Source organism: Hyla sarda, chromosome 2 (genome assembly GCF_029499605.1).
Source record: "Hyla sarda isolate aHylSar1 chromosome 2, aHylSar1.hap1, whole genome shotgun sequence".
NCBI lineage: Eukaryota > Metazoa > Chordata > Amphibia > Anura > Hylidae > Hyla > Hyla sarda.
Window position 1 is genome coordinate 325862787 of NC_079190.1, and position 21684 is coordinate 325884470.

The window sequence follows — 21684 nt, forward strand, 5'->3', positions numbered from 1 at the left end:
GCCAGACAAACGTCTGGCTCTCTTGTCGGGAGTCCTCCAGATACCATCCCCGGTTACCATCCGTACTTGCATGGAAGTCCTGGGTCGGATGGTGGCAGCCATGGAAGCCGTATCCTTTGCCCAGTTTCATTACCGTCCTCTTCAAATGGCGATTCTTGCCCGGTGGGACAGGTCTCCTCTCTCGATCGCAAGATTGTTCTCCCTCTTCGGACCTGTTGGTCTCTGCGCTGGTGGCTCCCCTCCCCCCTTCTTCAGGGGCGTTCGTTTGTTCCTTTCCCTCCACTGGCAGGTGGTCACGACAGATGTCAGTCTGTCGGGCTGGGGGGGGGGGGGGGTTTCAAGGATCAGATGGTCCAAGGCCTCTGGTCTCCCCAAGAAGCCCTTCTTTCCATTAAAATCCTGGAACTGAGGGCGATATATCTTTGTCTGAAGCATTGGGAGTTCCTGCTTCAGGGCCACCCTGTCCGTGTCCAGTCGGACAACGCCACGGCTGTGGCATACATCAAATGGCAGGGTGGCACTCACAGCTCAGCAGCCATGTCCGAGGTGACAAAGATCCTCCTCTGGGAGGAACACGAAGTTCCGGCCATTTCGGCGATTCACATTCCGGGAGTGCTCAAATGGGAAGCGGATTTCCTCAATCGGTCCTCAGCTGACCCCGGAGAGTGGTCTCTTCTTCCGGAGGTGTTCGCACAGATCTGCAACCTCTGGGGGACCCCGGACGTGGATCTCTTCGTGTCTCGACACAACCGGAAAATTCCGACGTTTGTGTCGAAGTCCAGGGGACCCCTAGCTCTAGCCATGGAAGCCCTAGTAATTCCGTGGTCAGGCTTTGTCCTGCCCTATCTGTTCCCTCCCCTCCTTCCCAGGGTTCTGAGGAAGCTCAAGGCGGAAGGAGTCATTCTGGTGGCTCCAGACTGGCCCCAAAGGGCATGGTACGCCGACGTGGTCTGGCTCCTGGACGACGTTCCGTCTTCCACTTCGTCCAGACCTACTGTCACAGGGTCCCCTTTGCCACCCCAATTTACAGTCGCTGCATTTAACAGCGTGGCGGTTGAGACCGCGGTTACTCTTCCCAGGTAATTCGCACCATGCTCAGGGCTCGCAAGCCCTCCTCTGCAAATATTTATCACCGTACCTGGCAGTCTTACTTTCGTTGGTGCGAAACTCAGACCTTTTCTCCAGTTACTTTTTTCCGTTCCCCGTCTCCTCTCCTTTTTGCAGTCGGGGTTGGAACAAGGGCTGGCTCTCAGCTCCCTTAAGGGTCAGGTTTCGGCCCTTTCTATTCTTTCACCGTCCTCTTGCTTCCAATTCGCATGTCCTGACCTTCCTTCAGGGCGTGGCACACGCTGTCCCTCCTTACCGGTCCTCTTCTCCCCCTTGGGATTTGAACTTAGTTCTAGGCGCTCTCCAAGACGCACCTTTTGAACCTCTCAGGGAGGTTCCCCTTTGACTCCTATCCTGGAAAGTGGCTTTTCTTATAGCCATTGCTTCCATTAGGAGAGTATCTGAACTGGCAGCTCTCTCCTGCCATTCTCCTTTCCTGATGATTCATCAGGACAAGGTTGTTATCCGGCCAGATCCGTCCTTCTTACCTAAGGTCGTTTCGGCTTTTCATCTCAACGAGGACATCGTCCTTCCGTCCTTTTGTCCTGCTCCTTCTCATCCCAGGGAGCGCTTACTCCACAAACTGGATGTGGTACGGGCTGTTCGGACTTATCTTTCTGTCACCTCTTCCTTTCGTCAGTGCGATTCTTTTTTTGTCCTTATGGAAGGTCGTCGAAAGGGACAGCCTGCTTCCAAGGCCACCATTTCTCGGTGGATCCGATCTGCTGTTGGCTCATTCCACCCGTTCTGTGGGGGCATCCTGGGCTCTTCGAAACAAGGCCTCGGCCACGCAGATCTGTAAAGCGGCCACCTGGTCGTCTTTGCACACTTTTTCAAGATTCTACCAGGTTCATACCTTCCTATCGGCTGATGCTAGTCTGGGACGTACAGCCGATTGCCTGACCTTTTTTCTCTGCCCACCCAAGGGACGGCTTTGGTACATCCCAAGGTCTGTGTCCCCCAATGGAGCCGATAGAGAAAAGGAGATTTTTTTTATACTTACCGTAAAATCTCTTTCTCGAAGGATCCATTGGGGGACACAGCTCCCGCCCTTTTCTAGGGTTCCTATTCGGTTATATTTTTCTTCTGGTTCTCGGACAGTTCATGTATTTTTTCCTTTAACCTGTCGGTCTCCTCCTATTGCTCTGGGACTAAAACTGATTAGCTCAGTGGCCTTGAGGCGGGTATATCCTGCTGGGAGGAGACGACTTTTTAGTTGCCATAGTGTCAAACCTCCTAGAGACAGCAGCATATACCCAAGGTCTGTGTCCCCCAATGGATCCTTCAAGAAAGAGATTTTACGGTAGGTATAAAAAATCTCCTTTTCTCCAGCTGCCAGCAGTGATAAACATTTTTTCTTACAGATGAACTAAGAAAATGTAGCTGGCCTGGAATTCCACGAGATGTCCGACCTATCACATGGAGGCTTCTATCGGTAATTCTATCTCAAACCCCATCTTCGTTTATTTATCTTCTAATTTTATATATATATAATATATATATATATATATAATATATATATATATATATATATATATATATATATATATATATATAATACTCATACAAAAAGGAAGGCAGTACATCCAAGGTAGAAGTAGGTGCAGGCTGGTCCAAGGGACCCCGGTCCCAGGGTCCGAGTCAGATAATCCACAAGAAGTTGACCGCAGCACACAGGAGTTTCAAAGTAAATAAATGTGATTTATTCCATGAACAGAGAGTGCGACGTTTCGGTGCTCTCACAGCACCATTCTCAAGCAAAATCAATAGAGAATTTACAAAGTATTTATAAGGAAGTGATTACATACAGTGACAAATCAATAAATCAAACAATATTGTGCATAATAATCCAACATATTCAAAGTGCATGTGCATTATATCATGTAGGGGAAGTCATAGACTATCCTAAAGTGCCCGAAGTGATGTTAATATCCATGTACAGAATGTACAGATCATGAGAATTGGTCCTAGTAAGCCAAATGAGCTAATTAATGAAATTATACACAGTATTGAAAATTATAGATCTATTTACATATAGGTGTATACCGGAAGGTGGTCTGACTCACCTCATATCTAGTGTAATGGCGTCCGCAGCGTGGGTGATACTCTACTGCGGCTGTGCGATGGATGTAAGTATGCATTGCAGTGGCATAGCATCCTGGCCAATCACGCTGCGTGGATCTCCGATCACGTGACTGGTTTCCCAGATCACGTGATCGGGACGGGCGTGTGCATGCGCACCTAAGTGCAGCAGGCTCCGTCCTCCATGTTAAGTATGGGCAACAAGGAAATGAAATATAAACATAATAAAGAAAAATAAATAAATAAAATAAAACTTTTGTTTTAGGCCTAGTACAATTGCCGGCACTTTTACCCCTCCCCTGTTGCAAGGCAACATCATATACACTTGCTTCGTGTTACGGAGCTGTAGTGTAATGTGTGTCAGTGTTAGGCTGAATGGCTTTGCACCGTGCACACATTAAATGCGGCCTCCAATACGAGGTTCCACATGCAGTGGGTGGGGGTGCCACACTCGCGGTTACATCATCTCTAGGGCCATGTTATGCTGCCAAGAGACATAATATAAAGAAAATAAGAAATAATGCAAACAAAAAATATATATACAAAAAAAAGAGAAAAAATTTGAAAAAAATAATTTTTGAAAACTTAAAAAAAATTAAAAAAAATAAAAAGAGAAAAAAATAATAAAAAAAAATAAGTAAAAATAAATGTGAATGAATAGTAAAATTAAAAATACTGAATAGTTGAAAAATTAAAAAAACGAGTGGGGGAAAAAACTCTAAATCCATCCATACATGAAGGAGCCAGTGATGCATGCCATGCAATGTCTTTAAATTATATTTATTAAAGTGAATAAGACATATATAATATTAGAATTCAATGATTTTTTTAGGTTTTTTTAAAAAGAAAAAAAAAGATTTTTTTTTTAGAGTTCTTGTGGTTATTTCAGCCACCTGTCCGTATACACCATTCTTCTCTCTAAAATATACAGAAAATACAAGAAATTAATAAATATACAAAAAATCATAAACCGTATCTATGTACATACACATCATATATAAATCTACTGCCTTCACTATTGACCATATCCCAATCTGTTATGTCACAAAGTGGGTACTCAGGTGGCATCCAATGTATTCTCGCATCATTTCGCGTTATATATTTGAGGAGTTAATGTGAAATCCACATTTAGACCTCTCAGTTTGAGGGTCTGTAATCTGTGGATCCACATCAACTCACGGCGTTTTAAGCGACTGTTTAGATCACCTCCTCTCTTGTGTGGAGGTTCATAATCAACTAGCGTAAATTTCAAGTCTTTCTCTACATGTCCCTGTTCTTTAAAATGTTTGGATACGGGGAGGTCTAACCTCCCTTCTGAATAATAAAGCGATGTTAATGGAACCTCGTCTTGAAGTCCCATGTGGTCTCCCCTACATAGAGGAGGCCACATGGGCACTTCAAGACGTATACCACATGGTCCGATGTACAGGTAAGATAACGTCTCAATTTATAAGTCTGTCCTGTTGTAGGGTGTGTAAAAAGAGGACCTTTCTCCATGTATGATCAATTAATGCATTGGCAACATGGATACGATCCCTTATTTTGTACTGTTAGGTATCGTTGAGGGATCGTTTTAATGGACACATCACTCTTTGCCAACTTATCGCGCAGGTTGGGAACCCGGCGATAAGAGATGAGTGGTCTCTCTTTGAATTCTGTAATGTCTGGGAAACATGTCTGCAGGGAATTTGCATTGGCGGCAAAACCAATGTCTCCGGAGAGATTGGGCTGACATTCACATGGTGAGCAGCGGTAGAAACCGGGTCACCTGCACTATCTACATATAAATTCAAGTTAGTGCAGGTGACTCTGCTGTAAGATTACCTTTAATAGTAGGTAGTATCCCCTTGTAGGTAGTATAGATAGTTGCAGACATTAGTAGCAGCCTCCCTGTAGACCGCAGCCCCCCCTTGTAGACAGGGCCCCCCCTTGTAGACAGCACTCCCTCTTGTCCCCCCTGTAGACAGCGCCCCCCGTGTCCCCCTTGTAGAAAACAGCTCCCCCCCTCTTGTAGACAGTACCCCCTCTTGCCCCCCTTGTAGACAGCGCCCCCCGTGTCCCACTTGTAGACAGTGGGCCCCCTCATTGTAGACAGGGAGCAGTGTCCCCCCTTGTGGGGAGCAGGCCAACCCCTTATAGACAGCAGGCCACCCCTTTATATAGACAGCAGCTCCCCCCTTTATATAGACAGCAGCTCCCCCCTTTATATAGACAGCAGCTCCCCCCTTTATATAGACAGCAGCTCCCTCTTTATATAGACAGCAGCTCCCCCCTTATAGACAGCAGTATCGGCCGAGTATCAGAGTATCGGCCCCCGATACCGATACTAGTATCGGTATCGGGACATCCCTAGTTATATTGAATTTTTCTTTTTTGTGTAGTAGCCCTTCCAGTATTTGTATGGAATGCTTCTGATTAACTTCATCATCCACTAAATGGCCACCCCCAAATTCAGAACACTGCGGCATAGTATATCAATATGCTATATGTTGTATTTATGCAAAATCACTCTGAAGGATAATATTCTTACTGGATAAATATAAAACTTAATGAGACCTTTATAAATTTGTATGCAGTGAGCTCCCCCTAATTATGAGCACTTCATAAAGGAATGGATGTGGCAGCTACCAGCTGCCAGGATCTGCGGCTAATGCCAGGCATCACTGCGATTGGTGACGTCTGGCATTAACCCTTTAGACTCCACAATCAAAGTTGATTACGGCATCTAAAATGTAAAAAAGAATTAGTTTTGGCTGCTCAACAGAGCTGATTGGGACCAACGCGGTAAAAAGAGGACGGTGAGAGTGCCCTTACCTGCCTCCCACCATCAGGTTGGTGCTCCAATGCTCCAGTCAGCCATGGCATGCTGAGGCAATGGAGCGCCGGTAACACTGATCACTACTGTGCTACGGCATAGTATTGTTCAGTGTATGCAATCTAAGGATTGCATATAATAGTCCCCTATAGGCACTACAAAATTTGCGTAAAAAAAAGTAAATAAAAAATTTAATAAATGTGAATTAACCCCTTCCCTTATAAGTTTCAATCACCCCCCCCCTTTCCCATTTAACCCCTTAAAGCGTACCTGTCAGATCACCCAAAAAACAAACAAAAAAAACTGTTATATGTTGCTCAGTATCTCATCCTGATCATGTACATATCATTTTTATACACGTACTGAAGAAACAGGTACCAGCACTCACCGCTAAGCTGCTGTAGCTAGACTCCTTCGGCTTGTACGGACGATCCGGTGTTAGACCTGTAGCAGGGCACTCCGAGGCGAAGCAACTGCTGGTGAAGTTTCACGCTAATTGCGCTTCATCCGGCCTCGTTTCTATCATCGCGCTATGCAGGAAATAAGAAGAACAGGACTCTGATCATGTGATCTGATACATTACGGAAACACTGAGTGGACAAAATTAGATAAAAAAGCAAAAAAAAACACACACCACTGATGCTGCTGGGGAAAACCAGTGACTGTACTAGACCCAATACTGAGGACTCTATTAGAACAGCAGCCTATACAACAATAGTTACTCCTACATAACTTAAAGAAGTGAAGACATTTCGATTCTGTCATTCAAACCTATAGGACCCAATGCCTCTGTGCACATGATCCAATAGGTTTCGGCTTGTAACAACAAGATATTTTTGCTGATATTTTTGATATTTCGCAGCCAGATCTTGCTTGTCTAAATTTTAGACCTCTTGTGTCCCCAGCATGTGCATTCCTGATATGTTCAATGAATCTTGGGGCTCCAGAGCCAGTTTGGATTGAATGTAGAATTTCACGTAATCTTACACGGAGTGGACGTATCGTCTTACCTATGTAAAATATTTGACATTCACATATGATAAAGTAAACCACGTAATTGGTACAACATGTGATTAACTAATTTATAGAAAAATAATAACCTCCTAATCTCCCGTTGCTTAGGCCACTATTGTATTTACACTGTGGGCAAATCCCACATTTCTTATTGCCCGACGGAAGACCCGAGGTTCACCAGCCTGTCTTAGAATTCGAAGGTTCACCCGAAAATGTCATCTGCCTAGATAAGACGTTAGTGTTGATAAATTCACCAATAGTTTGATTTTTTTTTTCTATATGTAACAATGGGCCCTCTAGCCGTGATCTCTCTCTCTCTCTCTCATGCTAGGTGTTTGTTTCCAAAAAATGCCAATTTTGCAGGATAGCTGTTTTTATCCTAGCCTTCATTATACTGTTTTTAAATGCAAACACGACTCTCCTTACAATATCCTCCTTCTTTCTCTCGACCAAAAGATTCTCTTTCTTTTTGTCATTGACTCTCATTAAGGCTTCCTCCACTACTTGCTGTGAATAACCTCGCCTCTTCAATCTAGAGGCCATAGCTCCGGCTTGAGCATGAAAGTTAGACTCTTCACTGTTGTTTCTTTTAAGCCACAAAAATTGGCTGTAAGGTATACTGTTCTTAGCCTGCATTGGATGTGAACTCCCATAATGAAGGATGGAATTTTTCGCTATGCTTTTCCTGTGCCTCTTGGTGTATAAATTGCCATCTTTTGCTGCTTTCACACTATAAAATTCATCCGTTTTAAAGATCCGTTTGATGTTCCGTTATGAAAACCCTGAAAATCGTCCATTAAACGGCCGTTAAAAAATCCCATACGTCCGTTAGAAAATCCCATTATAGTCTACGGGATTTTTACATTATCCGTTTTAATCCGTTATAGTCCGTTATGAAAAGCGGACGTTATTTTGTGAAGGAAGATGGTAACGGGAGAAATAGTGCATGCACTATTTCTTCCGTTCATTCTCCCGTCACAAAATAACGTCCGTTATTAATAATGGACTATAAGGGATTAAAACGGATAATGTAAAAATCCCATAGACTATAATGGGATTTTCTAACGGACGTTTAATTGCCGATTTTCAGGGTTTTCCTAACGGAACATCAAACGGATCTTTAAAACGGATGCATTTTATAGTGTATCATGGCCTGCGACTGGTGAGCTTCATTCCGCAATTGTATAAATATGGCATTATCCTAAAATTGGGAGAGGACTTTATATATCCGTAACCCTCTAGGGGTTTGTCCGCTCTCCTGATAAGCCTGAAGTGAATTGATGGTCCAAAATGCTCGTGCTTCCTTTTCAGCCAAATTAGACACCTTGTGCTCTCTTATGCTTTAGTGCTGATGATTTTCAACTCGTCCTGCTTGTTGCAAAAATCGCTCCTGCGTTGAGTCTGCCAGTGTCAGGGACATCATCCCCTCCACTAGTGGCAAGACCAATCTCCATTTTCTAAATACAACCACTGAACTGGTCACCTCAATGTGCTCCAATCTTCTAAGGAATAAGGGAAAATGCAACTACTAAAAAACTGAAGATGACACTATTGTGGTCAGAGACCTAGCTCACTATATAAGGTCACAGCTTGTGAGGATACTGATCAGTGCAATCTGTCACTGCGGGAAACCAGGGTCCTTGTGCCTGCGAGTCAACAGGTGCTGGGAACCAGAAAACCCAAAGTCATATACCAAATACAGGTGCCCGCACTCGCCGCTAAGCTGCTGTAGCTAGACTCCTTCGGCTTGCACGGACGATCCGGTGTCAGACCTGTAGCAGGGTGCTCAGAGGCGAGGCAACTGTCGGAAATTTTTTTTTGTGTCTATGACCTATATTTCTCTCAGAATCAGCTTTTATTTCTGAACTAGCTTTTGCCCACGGCTTCGCTCGCGTTAAATTTGGGGTAACATAGATCTACTTTTTACGATCCTATAGTAATGAGGCCGCTCTGGGTAAAGTCTACGGGCATCCGTCTAAAGAGTTGATGCCGGAACGTCGATGTCCGGCATTAGCCACGGCTTCTGGCTGCTGATAGCAGCCGGGACCGTTCGGGTATGATGCGTGCTTAGCTCCTGAGCTTGCTTCATAACCCTCCCGTGCCGCAGCGCCAGGTATACCCGAAGTTCTGCGGAAGGGGGTTAATTCATACAAACTTTGAACCCCCGTTTCACTCCTTCAGGGGTGGAATTTTAGAAAACATTAAAACATGTGTTCCATTATCTCTAAGTTAGCCTAAAAACAAAGTTTCATGCTTCTAGCTTCAAAATGACAGACTTCCATACTAATTTTTAACCCCTTTTTCACCCCCTTAAGGGTTGAATTTTGAAAAATTCTTTCTTATTCCTCGTCTACGTCTTAAAAACAACACCTGTGAAAAAATGTAGGCTGGGTGTTGATGAGTCAGTGAGTCAGGCCTTCTCTTTAGATAGATAGATTACCTTAAACCTGATGATTAGCGGTGACTTCGCGCAACATCAGGTACATGTACCTGATGGACATAAACTGTCACAGCGCCGCCGCACGCTGTGACAGTTTTATGAAACTTGCTGTGCTACACAGCAGGACCTCCCTGAAGCCGGCCGGGGACCGCTGCGATTGGTCCCTGGCCGGCTTCAGGGAGGTCCTGCTGCTATTGGTCCGTCAGTTCAGACGAACCGAAAGCAGGGATCTGGCGGCGGTCTCCTCCTTCCCCCTCTCCTCCGTCGCTTCATTCAGTGAAGCGATCGGTGGTGAGAGGGGCCCCGTTGGGGGAGGCCGCCCGCAGCACTCAGGATCGGAGCGCAGCTCCGATCCTGAGTTAACCCTGTAGACGCTGCGGTCACTGTGACCGCGGCGTCTATTAGGATTACAGAAGGAGGGAGCTCCAACTGTCACCATCGGCGCTCTGCAAAGTGAAAGCAGAGCGCTGATGGTTGCCATGGCAACCGGAGGACTGACAGTAGCCTCCGTTGCCATGGCAACATGAGTGATCAGTCTCTACCTAAGGTAGGGACTGATCTTTCCTATGCCTGTCAGTACTGACAGACATAGGCAAAATTCAATGGAGTACAGATGTGTACTCCATTGAATTCTGTGTATAACAGTAAAACAAAAAAAATTAAATGTGAAATAAAGTGAAAAAGAAATTAAAAAAGTGAAAAAATAAATAAAAATGTGAAAAAAATTTAAAATAAAAAATATGAAAAATAAAATGAAAAAAATTGGAAAAAAATAGTAAAATAAATTATATATATATATAATACACCCCAACACAAACTCAAAAATAGTCCCCCCAAAAACATCAACATGTCCCGCAAAAAAAGAGTCCATACACAATTGCGTCAGTGAAAAAATAAAAAAGTTATGGCTCACAGAATACGGCGAATTAAAAACGTGATTTTTTTTACTAAAATCGTTTTTATGCTATAAATGAACTAAAATATAAAAAAAAGCATAGAAATTTGGTATCGCCATAACCGTATCAACCTGCAGAGTAAAGTTAACATGTCTTTTATACCGCATGACGAACGACCTAAATTCTTTTAATAAAAAACAACTGCAGAATAGATTTTTTAATGTATATCACCTCATAAAAAATTAAATAAAAAACGCTCAAAGTGTCACATGTACCCCAGAATGGTACCAATAAAAGCGTCAACTTGTCTCCCAAAAATATTTTTTCACCCCAAGGCCTCTGCAACTTTATATGATGCCAACAAAATATCCTAAACTAAAAGGATGCCCCAAAATCCACATAGCACTCCTTCATGTTTGAGGCCTGCATGAGAGACACATAGCGCAAAACGGCCACATATGGGATATTTCTAAAAACGTCAGAATTCAGGGAATAAATCTTGAGTTTTATTTCTTTGTCAACACCTATTGTGTTACAGAAAAAAATGGATAAAAATGAAAAATCTGCAAAAAAAATGAAATTTGTAAATTCAGCCTCCACTTTGCTTTCATTTCTGTGAAGCACCGAAAGGGTTAATAAACTTCTTTAATGTCATTCTGACTACTTTAAGGGGTGCAGGTTATAAAATGGGGTGATTTATGGGGGTATCTAACATTCAGGCCCCTCAATTCCACTTCAGAACTGAACTGGTTCCTGAAAAATCAGATTTTGAAATTTTCTTGAAAATCTGGAAAATTGCTGCTAAACTTATAAACCCTCTAACATTCTAAAAAAGTTAAATAATGTTTATCAAATGATGGGAACATAAAGTAGACATATTGTAGATGTGAATTAATCATTAATTTGGTGCGATATGACTATTTATGGTACATGCATTAAATGTAAAGTCTAGAAAAATGCAAATTTTTCATTTTTTTCGCCAAATTTTTCATTTTTTTTACAAAAAACGCTAAATATATCAATCAAAATTTACCACTTATGTAAAGTACAATATGTCACGAAAAAACAATCTCTGAATTGGATTGATAAGTAAAAGCGTTCCAAAGTTATTACCACATAAAGAGACACATGTCAGATTTGAAAAAAAGGCCTTGGTCATTGAGGCCAAAACAGGCTGTTGTTGTCGACCAGAAGCAGGGGGGGCAGGTCCCTTTCTTCCCCTCAGGTGATAACCACTCCCCCACTCTCCTCAGTCACTGGTCTGGGGAGTGAGCATCTGTAACCCTTTCCATTCTGGTTTTATGCTATACACACACTGTGTTCTTACAGCTTTTGCAAAACTACAGCTCCCAGGATGCCCGCACATCCTTTGAGTTGTAGTTCCACAACAGCTGGAGGCATATGATTGGTAAAACTCAGATTTACATCAGGGTTGCTGCAGGCTGTGTTACTTCTACTGTTGCAAAACTACAACTCCCAGCATGCCCACCCATAATTTGGCTGTGCAGGCATGCTGGGAGTTTAGTTTTGCAACAGCTGGAGGCATATGATTGTAGTCACATGTAGTCATATGTATTTTTTGCGCCACCAATTCTACTTTGTAATGACATCTGTCATTTTACCCAAAAATCTACAGCGCAACAAAAAAAAAAAAACATTGTGCGATGAAATTGAAGAAAAAACTAAATTTTGTAACACTTGGGGGCTTCCCTTTCTATGCAGTACTTTATATTTATTCTGCAGGTCCATAAGATTAAATTGATACCCTACTTATATAGGTTTGATGTTGTCGCACTTCTGGAGAAAATCATAACTGCATGCAGGAAAATTTATACGTTTAAATTTGTCATCTTCTGATCCCTATAACTTTATTTTTCCATGTACGGGGCGGTATGAGGGCTTGTTTTTTTGTGCCGTGATCTGAAGTTTTTATCAGTACCATTTTTGTTTGCATCTGACTTTTTTGGATCGCTTTTTATTCATTCATTTTATTATATAAAAGTGACAAAAAATATGCTATTTTGCACTTTGGAATTGTTTTTGCACATACGCCATTGATCGTGCGGTTTAACTAGCTATATATATTTTTTATAGTTCGGACCATTCTGCACGCGGCGATACCACATATGTTTATTTTTATTTACACATTTTTTTTAAATGGGAAAAGGGGGGGGGGGGGTGATTAGGTCTTTTATTAGGGGAGGAGTTAAATGATCTTTAACTTTTTTATTTTATTTTATGCAGTGTTATAGCCCCCTCGGCGACATGCGCTATTAGCCACGGGTCCCAGACATTATTTTTTTTATAAAGTATATTGGAAAGAAATTTTTTTTGCCAAGATGTACAACATATAAAAAGTTTTGAATCTGACATTACATCATTTTAATTTTGTTATCCATCTCAGAAAGGCAAAATGCTATAAAGATCGTTAGAAGTTTACCAGCACAAAATGTTTAAATTCTTTGTTAGCCTTACGCATTGTTACTAGAAGTTTTTTGCAGGTAGAGTGAATAACTTATGTAGCACACACCACGTATGTTGACATTTTTTATTCAGGTACTGTATTTCATTTTTTTTGTTTTATTTTACTGTCCATAGGGTTATCTTCCTGCCAATAAAGATAGACGGCAGATGATACTCCAGAGAAAACGTGTAGAATATTTTGGTTTTATTGAACAGTATTATGATTCTCGAAATGAAGAGCATCATCAGGATACTTATCGACAGGTACTGATTGTCTGATGTTTGTACCTTCTTTCTATCATTTTAAAATGTCCACGTATCCTTGCTTTTTCTTTTACCCTCTAAGTGTGCAAGAGGCTATGAGGTTTAAAGGAAACTGCAGGCCAATCAGGAGGCATTATGTTATAGAACAGAAGCAGCTGGGAAAATTGATATAAGGTTTTTGGGGAAACATTCTAAGATAACCAGTAATTTATGGATGGAAATATCTGCTCTGGGCTTAGTAATGTGCGTGGTCCTGCTTAGTCATTGATGTATATATGTGTATACATAAATATAAGTGCATACATAGAGAGCTGTCAGTCATTGAGAAGGACTGCCCACATGACTACTAAGCCCAGAACTACATGAATAAATGTCGATTATCAATTTATCCTAGAACTTTTTCCACAAATCTATATATCAGTGATCAGCTCCTTGTGCTCCATAACATTCTTCCTGCGAATCCAGTTCCACTACAGGACTTACATACTGTGAACTGAGCAGCAGCATCCTATTGAGATGTCTGCTGTTGCGTGAACGAGCCCTTACAATGTTTTGTATTTGTCATATTAAATTGATCTTTATGTAATATATGCATTTTTGTCTTGTAGATTCATATTGACATACCAAGGACTAATCCTTTAATACCATTGTTTCAGCAACCATTAGTTCAAGAAGTGAGTCTTTAACTGCTCTTCTTATTGTTACACTTCAAGTTTTTGATACTCAGAGAATAAGCATGTTAAGCAGACATTCTAAACACAACATTCCTTTCTATGAAAGGCTACTACATCCATCTCGCCATAGGCTGAAATTGCTGCTGGGGAAAGTACTTTACCGAAAATACAGGAATTTTAGCTACTATATATAGCATTGTAAAGTGTAATTCCAGACATGGTCCAGCGATAGGATATGTGTTTACATTTTTGTGGCACCATCGTAGCTCGTGAGCCCATGAGCGTTTTTTAGGCACATACACAAAACAAAAATAAATTGTGTACAGATCCTTAGATCAACTGTAATGTTCCTCATATTTACTCTTAGCACAAAATTTCGTTTTCTTTTTTTATTGTGCATTTTCTGTGCTTCTTTCATGACAGATCTTTGAGAGAATATTGTTTATCTGGGCCATCCGGCACCCTGCAAGTGGATACGTCCAGGGAATCAATGATCTGGTCACTCCATTCTTTGTGGTGTTTTTGACGGAGCATGTTGGTAAGGATGCATTGTTTATCCTTCATTTTGTGTTTCCATACTTGTGTTTCCTCCTATAGCTTTCAGTTGAACTTTCCTTATAAAAACTATTGTGTGATTTTAGAAAGAAGTGCTTACTTTAAAGAGAACCTGTGGCCAACCCCTAAAAATTTAGATTAACATTAAATATCTTGATCTGCTCTTCCGTTCCTGAGATATGAGGGTTTGTGTTTTGTCTGACAATTAAAGGGGTATTCCGCCCCTAGACATCTTATCCCCTATCCAATGGATATCGGATAAGATGTCAGATCGCCGCGGTCCCGCTGCTGAGGACCCCGGGGATCGCTGCTGCAGCACCCCGCTGTCATTACTGCACAGAGTGAGATCGCTCTGCACGTAATGACGGGCAATACAGGGGCCGGAGCATCGTTACGTCACGGCTCCGCCCCTCGTGACGTCACGGCCCGCCCCGTCAATATAAGTCTATGGGAAGGGGGCGTGGCGGTCGTCACGCCCCCTGCCATAGACTTGCATTAAGGGGACGGGCCGTGATGTCATGAGGGGCAGAGCCATGACGTCACGCTGCTCCGGCCCCTGTATCGCCCGTCATTACGCACAGAGCGAACTCGCTCTGTGCTGTAATGATGGCGGGGTGTCGCAGCGGTAATCCCCGGGGTCCCCAGCAGCGGGACCACGGCAATCTAACATGTTATCCCCTATCCTTTGGATAGGGGATAAGATGCCAGGGGCGGAATACCCCTTTAAGGGAGCGAATCAGATAGGTGTAAACTTAATTTTAATAATGGGAGTGAAGATCAGGTCATGGGCAGAATTATACAGTCAGGCGGTGTGAATATTGTACATTACGGAGCGTGTCTTCCTAATATATATCCCACTGACTGAATAATCCCAGAATGTCAATGCAATAATTTTTGGGGGTTAGGCACGGGTCCATTTTTAAGCACTGATTTTAATGTATGCAGTGTCTGGTGTGAGGTTTATATTGCGCTAACTAACTTGTTTTCTTTCTTTTTTTGTTTCTGTTTTTAGAAGATGATGTTGAAAACTTTGATGTAGGTACACTGCCACCAGAAACCCTGAAGAACATTGAAGCAGATAGCTTCTGGTCAATGAGTAAACTACTGGATGGCATTCAGGTATAATACACCTCTTTGTTTATTGAATTATTGCAGTATACTTTTACTATGAAAATGCTAAATACATTTTTAGGCTGTGTTCACACATGGCTGATTTGTTGCTGTAATTTCTGCAACTGTCCCACTCATCTGACTGATGCTTGAAGAAATCTATTCACCTTCTGCTGAATTTCTCATGTTTTCTGTTATGTTTGACAGCAGATCCTCATTTAAGTGTATTCCATTTTTGTTAGGATAACTACACATTTGCTCAACCTGGAATTCAGAAAAACGTGAAGGCCCTTGAGGAACTTGTGAGCCGAATTGATGGTTAGTTCATGTTGTTGTTCATGACAAAAACTGATTATTTTTTTCTGCTTTAGGGTAGGGTCACATTATTATATGGTATTTTGAAGTCAATAGGTAGCAAAATCAGCTGTAGAAAATATGCAGCAAAATATGGTACATGTAACCATCCTCTCAAACCTAAACTGTCACCATGCTTTATTACATGGATGACTGACGATGCTTCTGGACACGCCCTTGTATGCTAAATGTGATGCAGCCAAAAAGCAAAAATTGCTATATAAACCACAATGTACTGTATGCAAATTTTCACTGAAGAGTCATCTGGGCGGTGACAATATCGGAAAGAGTCATGAAGTACAAGTTTAACCATTGATCAAATACCCCTCCCCTTTGACTTGCATCTCCTGGTCGCTCTATATCCCCACCAGGCCTCTCCAAGGCTTGTAGATATGCCATTACATTGTACTATTCCCTGGCATGCACATTTCAGTAGAAGGGCCCCAAGTTATAGGTAATCTGTAATCCTTTGAGCCATCAAACAGCTGACACCAAGATGCACAGATCAGAGAGGGGGTGTAATGATGTCTGATGGCCCCTGCACTCACCAGCAGTAAATAGGGAACATGTACAAAGAGTAACTGATACACCACAGAGATGCTTAGGTCTTTTAGGGAAGCAAAGCAAAACTATTAAAGTCTTGTGTGTGTACAGAGCTTGTTGAGGGTACATAATGTTTAGTTGCAGGAAAAATCCAGGGGGTAGGGTTGTAGAGGGAAGAAGCTTGATAACAGGAGAAAAAAGAATTTTTGTCTAATAAGACATATTACATAGTTTCTTATTATGATGAAACATCAGTACATATTTCAAGGTTACAAAATAGCAATTTAAAAAGTCATGCAAACATTTGGCAAAATCTTTGAGGATGTGAGCAGATGTTCACAAGGGAACTCCGATCTGTTATTAGCTACAGTTATCCATTGCCACATCAAGTCTTGTACTCTCAACTGTGCCATCCTACGGTTTAGAGAGGATGACCAGGGACAGTCCGGGCGAGATGGAGATGATCAACTCTCTTCATCTACTCTGTGGCCAAATAAAACAGCTTAAGCTGCTGCTGTAACCTCCAGACTGGAACAATTTGCCAGGTCCCAGGTGTCTGACCCTTCTTATCGGCAGGACGCTGGTGCTGTGGTCTCTTCTCATAAGACAGGTGCTGATACAGACTGGGGTGAAAGCCTGAAGGGCTGTGCATGGGACTTCTGTCATGTGTCCTGCAAGTTCTACTATGCAACAGGAGTCCATTCTGAGAAATCTTCTCAAATAAATAAAATACTGCAAGTCTGGTCTTACTACCCTTAATATACACATAGGGGAAGTTTAAACTTCCCTTTATCATGGGAGATCTTAAGAGAGTTTGAGTGCAGGGTAGAATCAGTACTGTAGAAGACACCTTACACCCTGTCTATAAGGACTTTAGACAAGCAAATAAGCATATTGTCACACTGCTAGATAAAATGGATGGCAGTGAAAAGTGGCTACACCAGAACAAAGTGAGAGTTATTGATGTGCCAGAAAGGTGGAGGGGTCCAACCCCACAGAGTATTTTGAGAACTGGTTACTATAGACATTTGACAAAGAAGCTTTTCATGACAGATAAGATACTTGCATGGCCAGAGTGTCATAACCTACGTTTGGCTGATAGTAAAATAGTTCTATTTCCTGATTTCTCTGGAGGTGCAGCATCGCAGACCCAGATTCCTAGTTGTGTGGAAGGGGTTACAAGCATTACAGCTTCCTTATGCAATACTCTACCCTGCTAGATTGCAAGTTAATGCCAAGTATAGATCACTCTTCTTTGATATACCTGCGGATGCCATGGACTGCCTGGATCTCAATGAGAATTAATGGGGTACTCCGGTGGAATATATATATTTTTTTTTTTTAAATTAACTGGTGCCAGAAAGTTAAACAGATTTGTAAATTACTTCCATTAAAAAATCTTAATCCTTTCACTACTTATTAGCTGCTGAATACTACAGAGGAAATTCTTTTCTTTTTGCAACACAGAGCTCTCTGCTGACATCATGACCACAGTGCTCTCTGCTGACATCTCTGTCCATTTTAGGAACTGTCCAGAGTAGGAGAAAATCCCCATAGCAAACATATGCTGCTCCGGACAGTTCCTAAAATGGACAGAGATGTCAGCAGAGAGCACTGTGCTCATGATGTCAGCAGAGCTCTGTGTTCCAAAAAGAAAACAATTTCCTCTGTAGTATTCAGCAGCTAATAAGTACTGGAAGGATTAAGATTTTTTTTATGGAAGTAATTTACAAAGCTGTTTATAACTTTCTGGCACCAGTTGATTTAAAAAAAAAAAAAAAAAGTCCCCCTTTAACTTCCTGAAATATCTTTGGTTGTCTTCACTCTTGGTTGTTTCTCCCGGGAATGCTTTGCAGATTAGAACGTGTTCTATGGAGTTGTCCTGTTCTACCTCTGCTAGCTGGGCACTCTGCTTTATTTAACATCATTTGTACACACTTCTGAGATTGAATCTCAGTGATTTAGTTTTATTTTTATTTTTTTTTTACCCATAAGGATTAGCTGGCTTAATTTTTTCTTTTTTTCTTTTCTTCAGTGTTGTTTCTCTTTTGCATTATATGCTTGCATACCACTCCCACCACATTCTCGTTTTTTTTTTTTTTTTGTTCTTAAATTATGTTCGAACTTATAAATGTAATTTCCTGGAATGTGGGGGGCATGAGGAATGGGAACAGAAGGGTTGACTTTTTCAGATTCTTGGGATCTCATTGCAACTTTGTTGCCTGCAAAAAACCCATAAGAGTTGCTCCCGTTTTAACCTCTTGAATTACACCTTGAGTTGGATTTCAGGCTCATTCTACCTTTAGTACATAGGAAAGTATCCTTTAGGGAGTATAAGATCTTTGAGGAGGGACGCTTTGTATGTTTTTATGCCATATTTCTCTTTACAGTATATGATGCATTCACCCCCGTGTTCTAAAGGAATTAAGTAATGTAATAGACAGACCCCTATTTTTAATATTCAGGGACTCTATAGTAACAGGGACTGTTCCCCAGGACTGGCACATGGCAAATGTGGTGCCATTCCCTGGGAATTATAGGCCTGTTAGTTTAAAGGGGTTATCCAGGAAAAAAACTTTTTTTTATGTATCAAATCGCTCCAGAAAGTTAAACATATTTGTAAATTACTTCTATTAAAAAATCTTAATCCTTTCAGTACTTATGAGCTGCTGAAATTGAGTTGTTCTTTTCTGTCTAAGTGCTCTCTGATGACACCTGTCTCGGGAACTGTCCAGAGTAGAAGCAAATCTCCATAGCAAACCTCTTCTATTCTGTGCAGTTCCCGAGACAAGCAGAGATGTTAGCAGAGAGCACTGTTGCCAGACAGAAAAAAAACAACTCAACTTCGGCAGCTGATAATTATTGGAAGGAATTAAGATTTTTTTAATAGAAGTAATTTACAAATCTGACCATGTTTTCTGTATGTGACCTGCTGTGGATTTAATAAAGACAAGCCTTTTAAACCCATACCTTGGTGCCAGACGAAATTCTTTTTCCAGTACAAGGAGTTGCCGAGGGTGGTGTATGCAGTCCGTTGCACAGGTGTGAGGGATATCCAGATTTGCTTTGTCCTAATTTACAGATCTATTTAACTTTCTGGAGCCAGTTGAGATATATATATATATATATATATATATATATATATATATATATATATATATATATATTAAAAAAAAAAAGTTTTTTCCTGGAATACCCGTTTAACCTCCGTTGTATGTAAATTGTTCGAGAGTTTTTTAAGGGATGCTATTTTGGAATATCTTGATAAAAATAAATGTATGACCCCATATCAGCATGGGTTTATGAGGGATCGGTCCTGTCAAACTAACCTGATCAGCTTTTATGAGGAGGTGAGCTCCAGACTGGACAGGCGGAATCGCTAGATGTCGTATATCTGGATTTTTCCAAAGCATTTGATACGGTGCCACATAAAATATTGGTGCATAAAATGAGAAGGATTAGGCTGGGTGAGAATGTGTGTAAGTGAGTAAGTAACTGGCTCAGGGATAGGAAACAGAGGGTGGTTTTTAATGGTACTTATTCTGATTGGGTGACTGTTACTAGTGGGATACCACAGGGGTCAGTCTTTGGGCCCTGTTCTATGTAATATATTTAATGACCTTGTAGAGGGGTTGAATAGTAAAGTAGCAATCTTTGCAGATGATACTAAACTCTGTTACGCAGTAAACACAATAGAGGATAATGCACTGTTACAAATGGATCTGGATAGGTTGGAGATTTTGGCTGGGAAGTGGCAGATAAGGTTCAACACTGATAAATGTAATGTAATGCACATGGGGAAGAATAATCCGGGCTGGGATTATGTATTAAATGGGAGCACACTTGAGACGAATGACGTGGAAAAGGACTTAGGGGTCTTAGTTAACAGTAAATTTAGCTGTAGTGACCAGTGACGGGCAGCTATTGCCAAGGCAAATAAAATCATGTGGTGCATCAATAGAGGCATAGATGCCCACGACAAGGAAATAATTCTACCACTGTACAAATCACTAGTCAGACCACACATGGAATACTGTGTACAGTACTGGGCACCAGTGTACAAGAAAGATATAGTGGAGCTGGAGAGGGTTCAAAGACGGGCAACCAGAGTAATACTGGGAATGGGAGGACTACAGTACCTAAAAAGATTATCAGAATTAGGGTTATTAAATTTAGAAAAAAAGAAGGCTTAGGGGCGACCAAATAATTATGTATAAATATATCAGGGGACAGTACAGAGATCTCTCCTATGATCTATTTATACCCAGGACTGTATCTATAACAAGGGGACATCCTCTACGTAGAGGAAAGAAGGTTTCTACATCAGCACAGACGGGGGAGGAGGTGGTCATGGTGAACTCTATAAAAGTGTTCAAAACGGGTCTGGATGCATTTTTGGAGAATAATAACATCGCTGGTTATGTATACTAGATCTATAGGGACAGAACGTTGATCCAGTGCCAAAAAAATACCCCATTTTACAGCTCTGTCTACAGAAAAATGAGAAAGTTATAGGGATCAGAATTGGGCAATTTTTAACATACTCCTTTTGTTTAAAAAGTTTGAATTATTATTTTTTTTTTTTTTAAGTAGCACAATAATAGAAAAGCTTGTATACTTGGGTATTGTGAAAACATGTCAGTTTTATTGTAAAGGGTACAGTGTAAAAGAAACCCAAAATTGTGGTTTTCTTATCAATTTTCCCACACCAATAATTTTTTTGGTTGCGCCGTTCACTTTTTATGGTAAGATGAAAGGAGTCATTACAAGGTACAATTAGTTGCACAAAAAACAAGCCCTCTGAGTCTGAAGATGGGGGGGGGGGGAAAGTTATGCCTCTTAGAAAGTGAGAAGGAAAGCGAGAACGCGCTTGGGGGGGTGGGGGGGACGGGGAATAGCCGATAAATTATACCGGAATATCGTTATAAGTTATCGGCTATCGGCCTGAAAGGTCACAGATTATCGATATCTGTCGATCCCTAACACAGACTACTAGCTATTATTGTCAAGTTTTTTACAAAAATATCCCATGAAATGGAAAGCATTTGAATAGTACTAATCAGTATTATCGGCGAGCAGGTAAGGGGACCCCGAGATGACGGCCGGAGCAGATGAGGGGACCTCAGTCCGCCTTCTTGGCTGATCAAAGTGCCACATTGACGTAGATGCCATGATCTGTATTGATCATGGCATCTGAGTGGTCAATGGTGGACATCAGCATGATTGCTAATGTCCCCCATCACCGGTGGGTCCCTGGCTGCTGATCGCCGCAGTCGGGACCTAATGTGCATGATGTAAGCACCTTTCGGTGCTCGCTTCATGTACAGAATGTACATGTACATCCTGGTGCATTGAGTACCAGTGCAT

General features: G+C 41.5%; 1 protein-coding gene and 1 long non-coding RNA gene across 2 annotated transcripts in view; one reads left to right on the forward strand and one right to left on the reverse strand.

Moving 5' to 3' along the window:
- Nucleotides 1–21684, forward strand: part of TBC1D22B (TBC1 domain family member 22B) — a 68753-nt gene that overhangs the window by 25824 nt on the left and 21245 nt on the right. The window contains exons 5-10 of the mRNA XM_056557935.1: nt 2472–2542; nt 12953–13081; nt 13690–13755; nt 14179–14293; nt 15323–15429; nt 15663–15738. Of these exons, the coding sequence (XP_056413910.1) occupies nt 2472–2542; nt 12953–13081; nt 13690–13755; nt 14179–14293; nt 15323–15429; nt 15663–15738 (564 nt within the window). The remainder of the gene's footprint in view (nt 1–2471; nt 2543–12952; nt 13082–13689; nt 13756–14178; nt 14294–15322; nt 15430–15662; nt 15739–21684) is intronic.
- LOC130356409 (uncharacterized) lies at nt 4030–9552 on the reverse strand. Its single transcript, XR_008888872.1, has 3 exons — nt 9459–9552; nt 6393–6534; nt 4030–4107 (listed from the first exon to the last, which is right to left on the reverse strand). It is a non-coding gene; the product is annotated as an uncharacterized LOC130356409 (long non-coding RNA).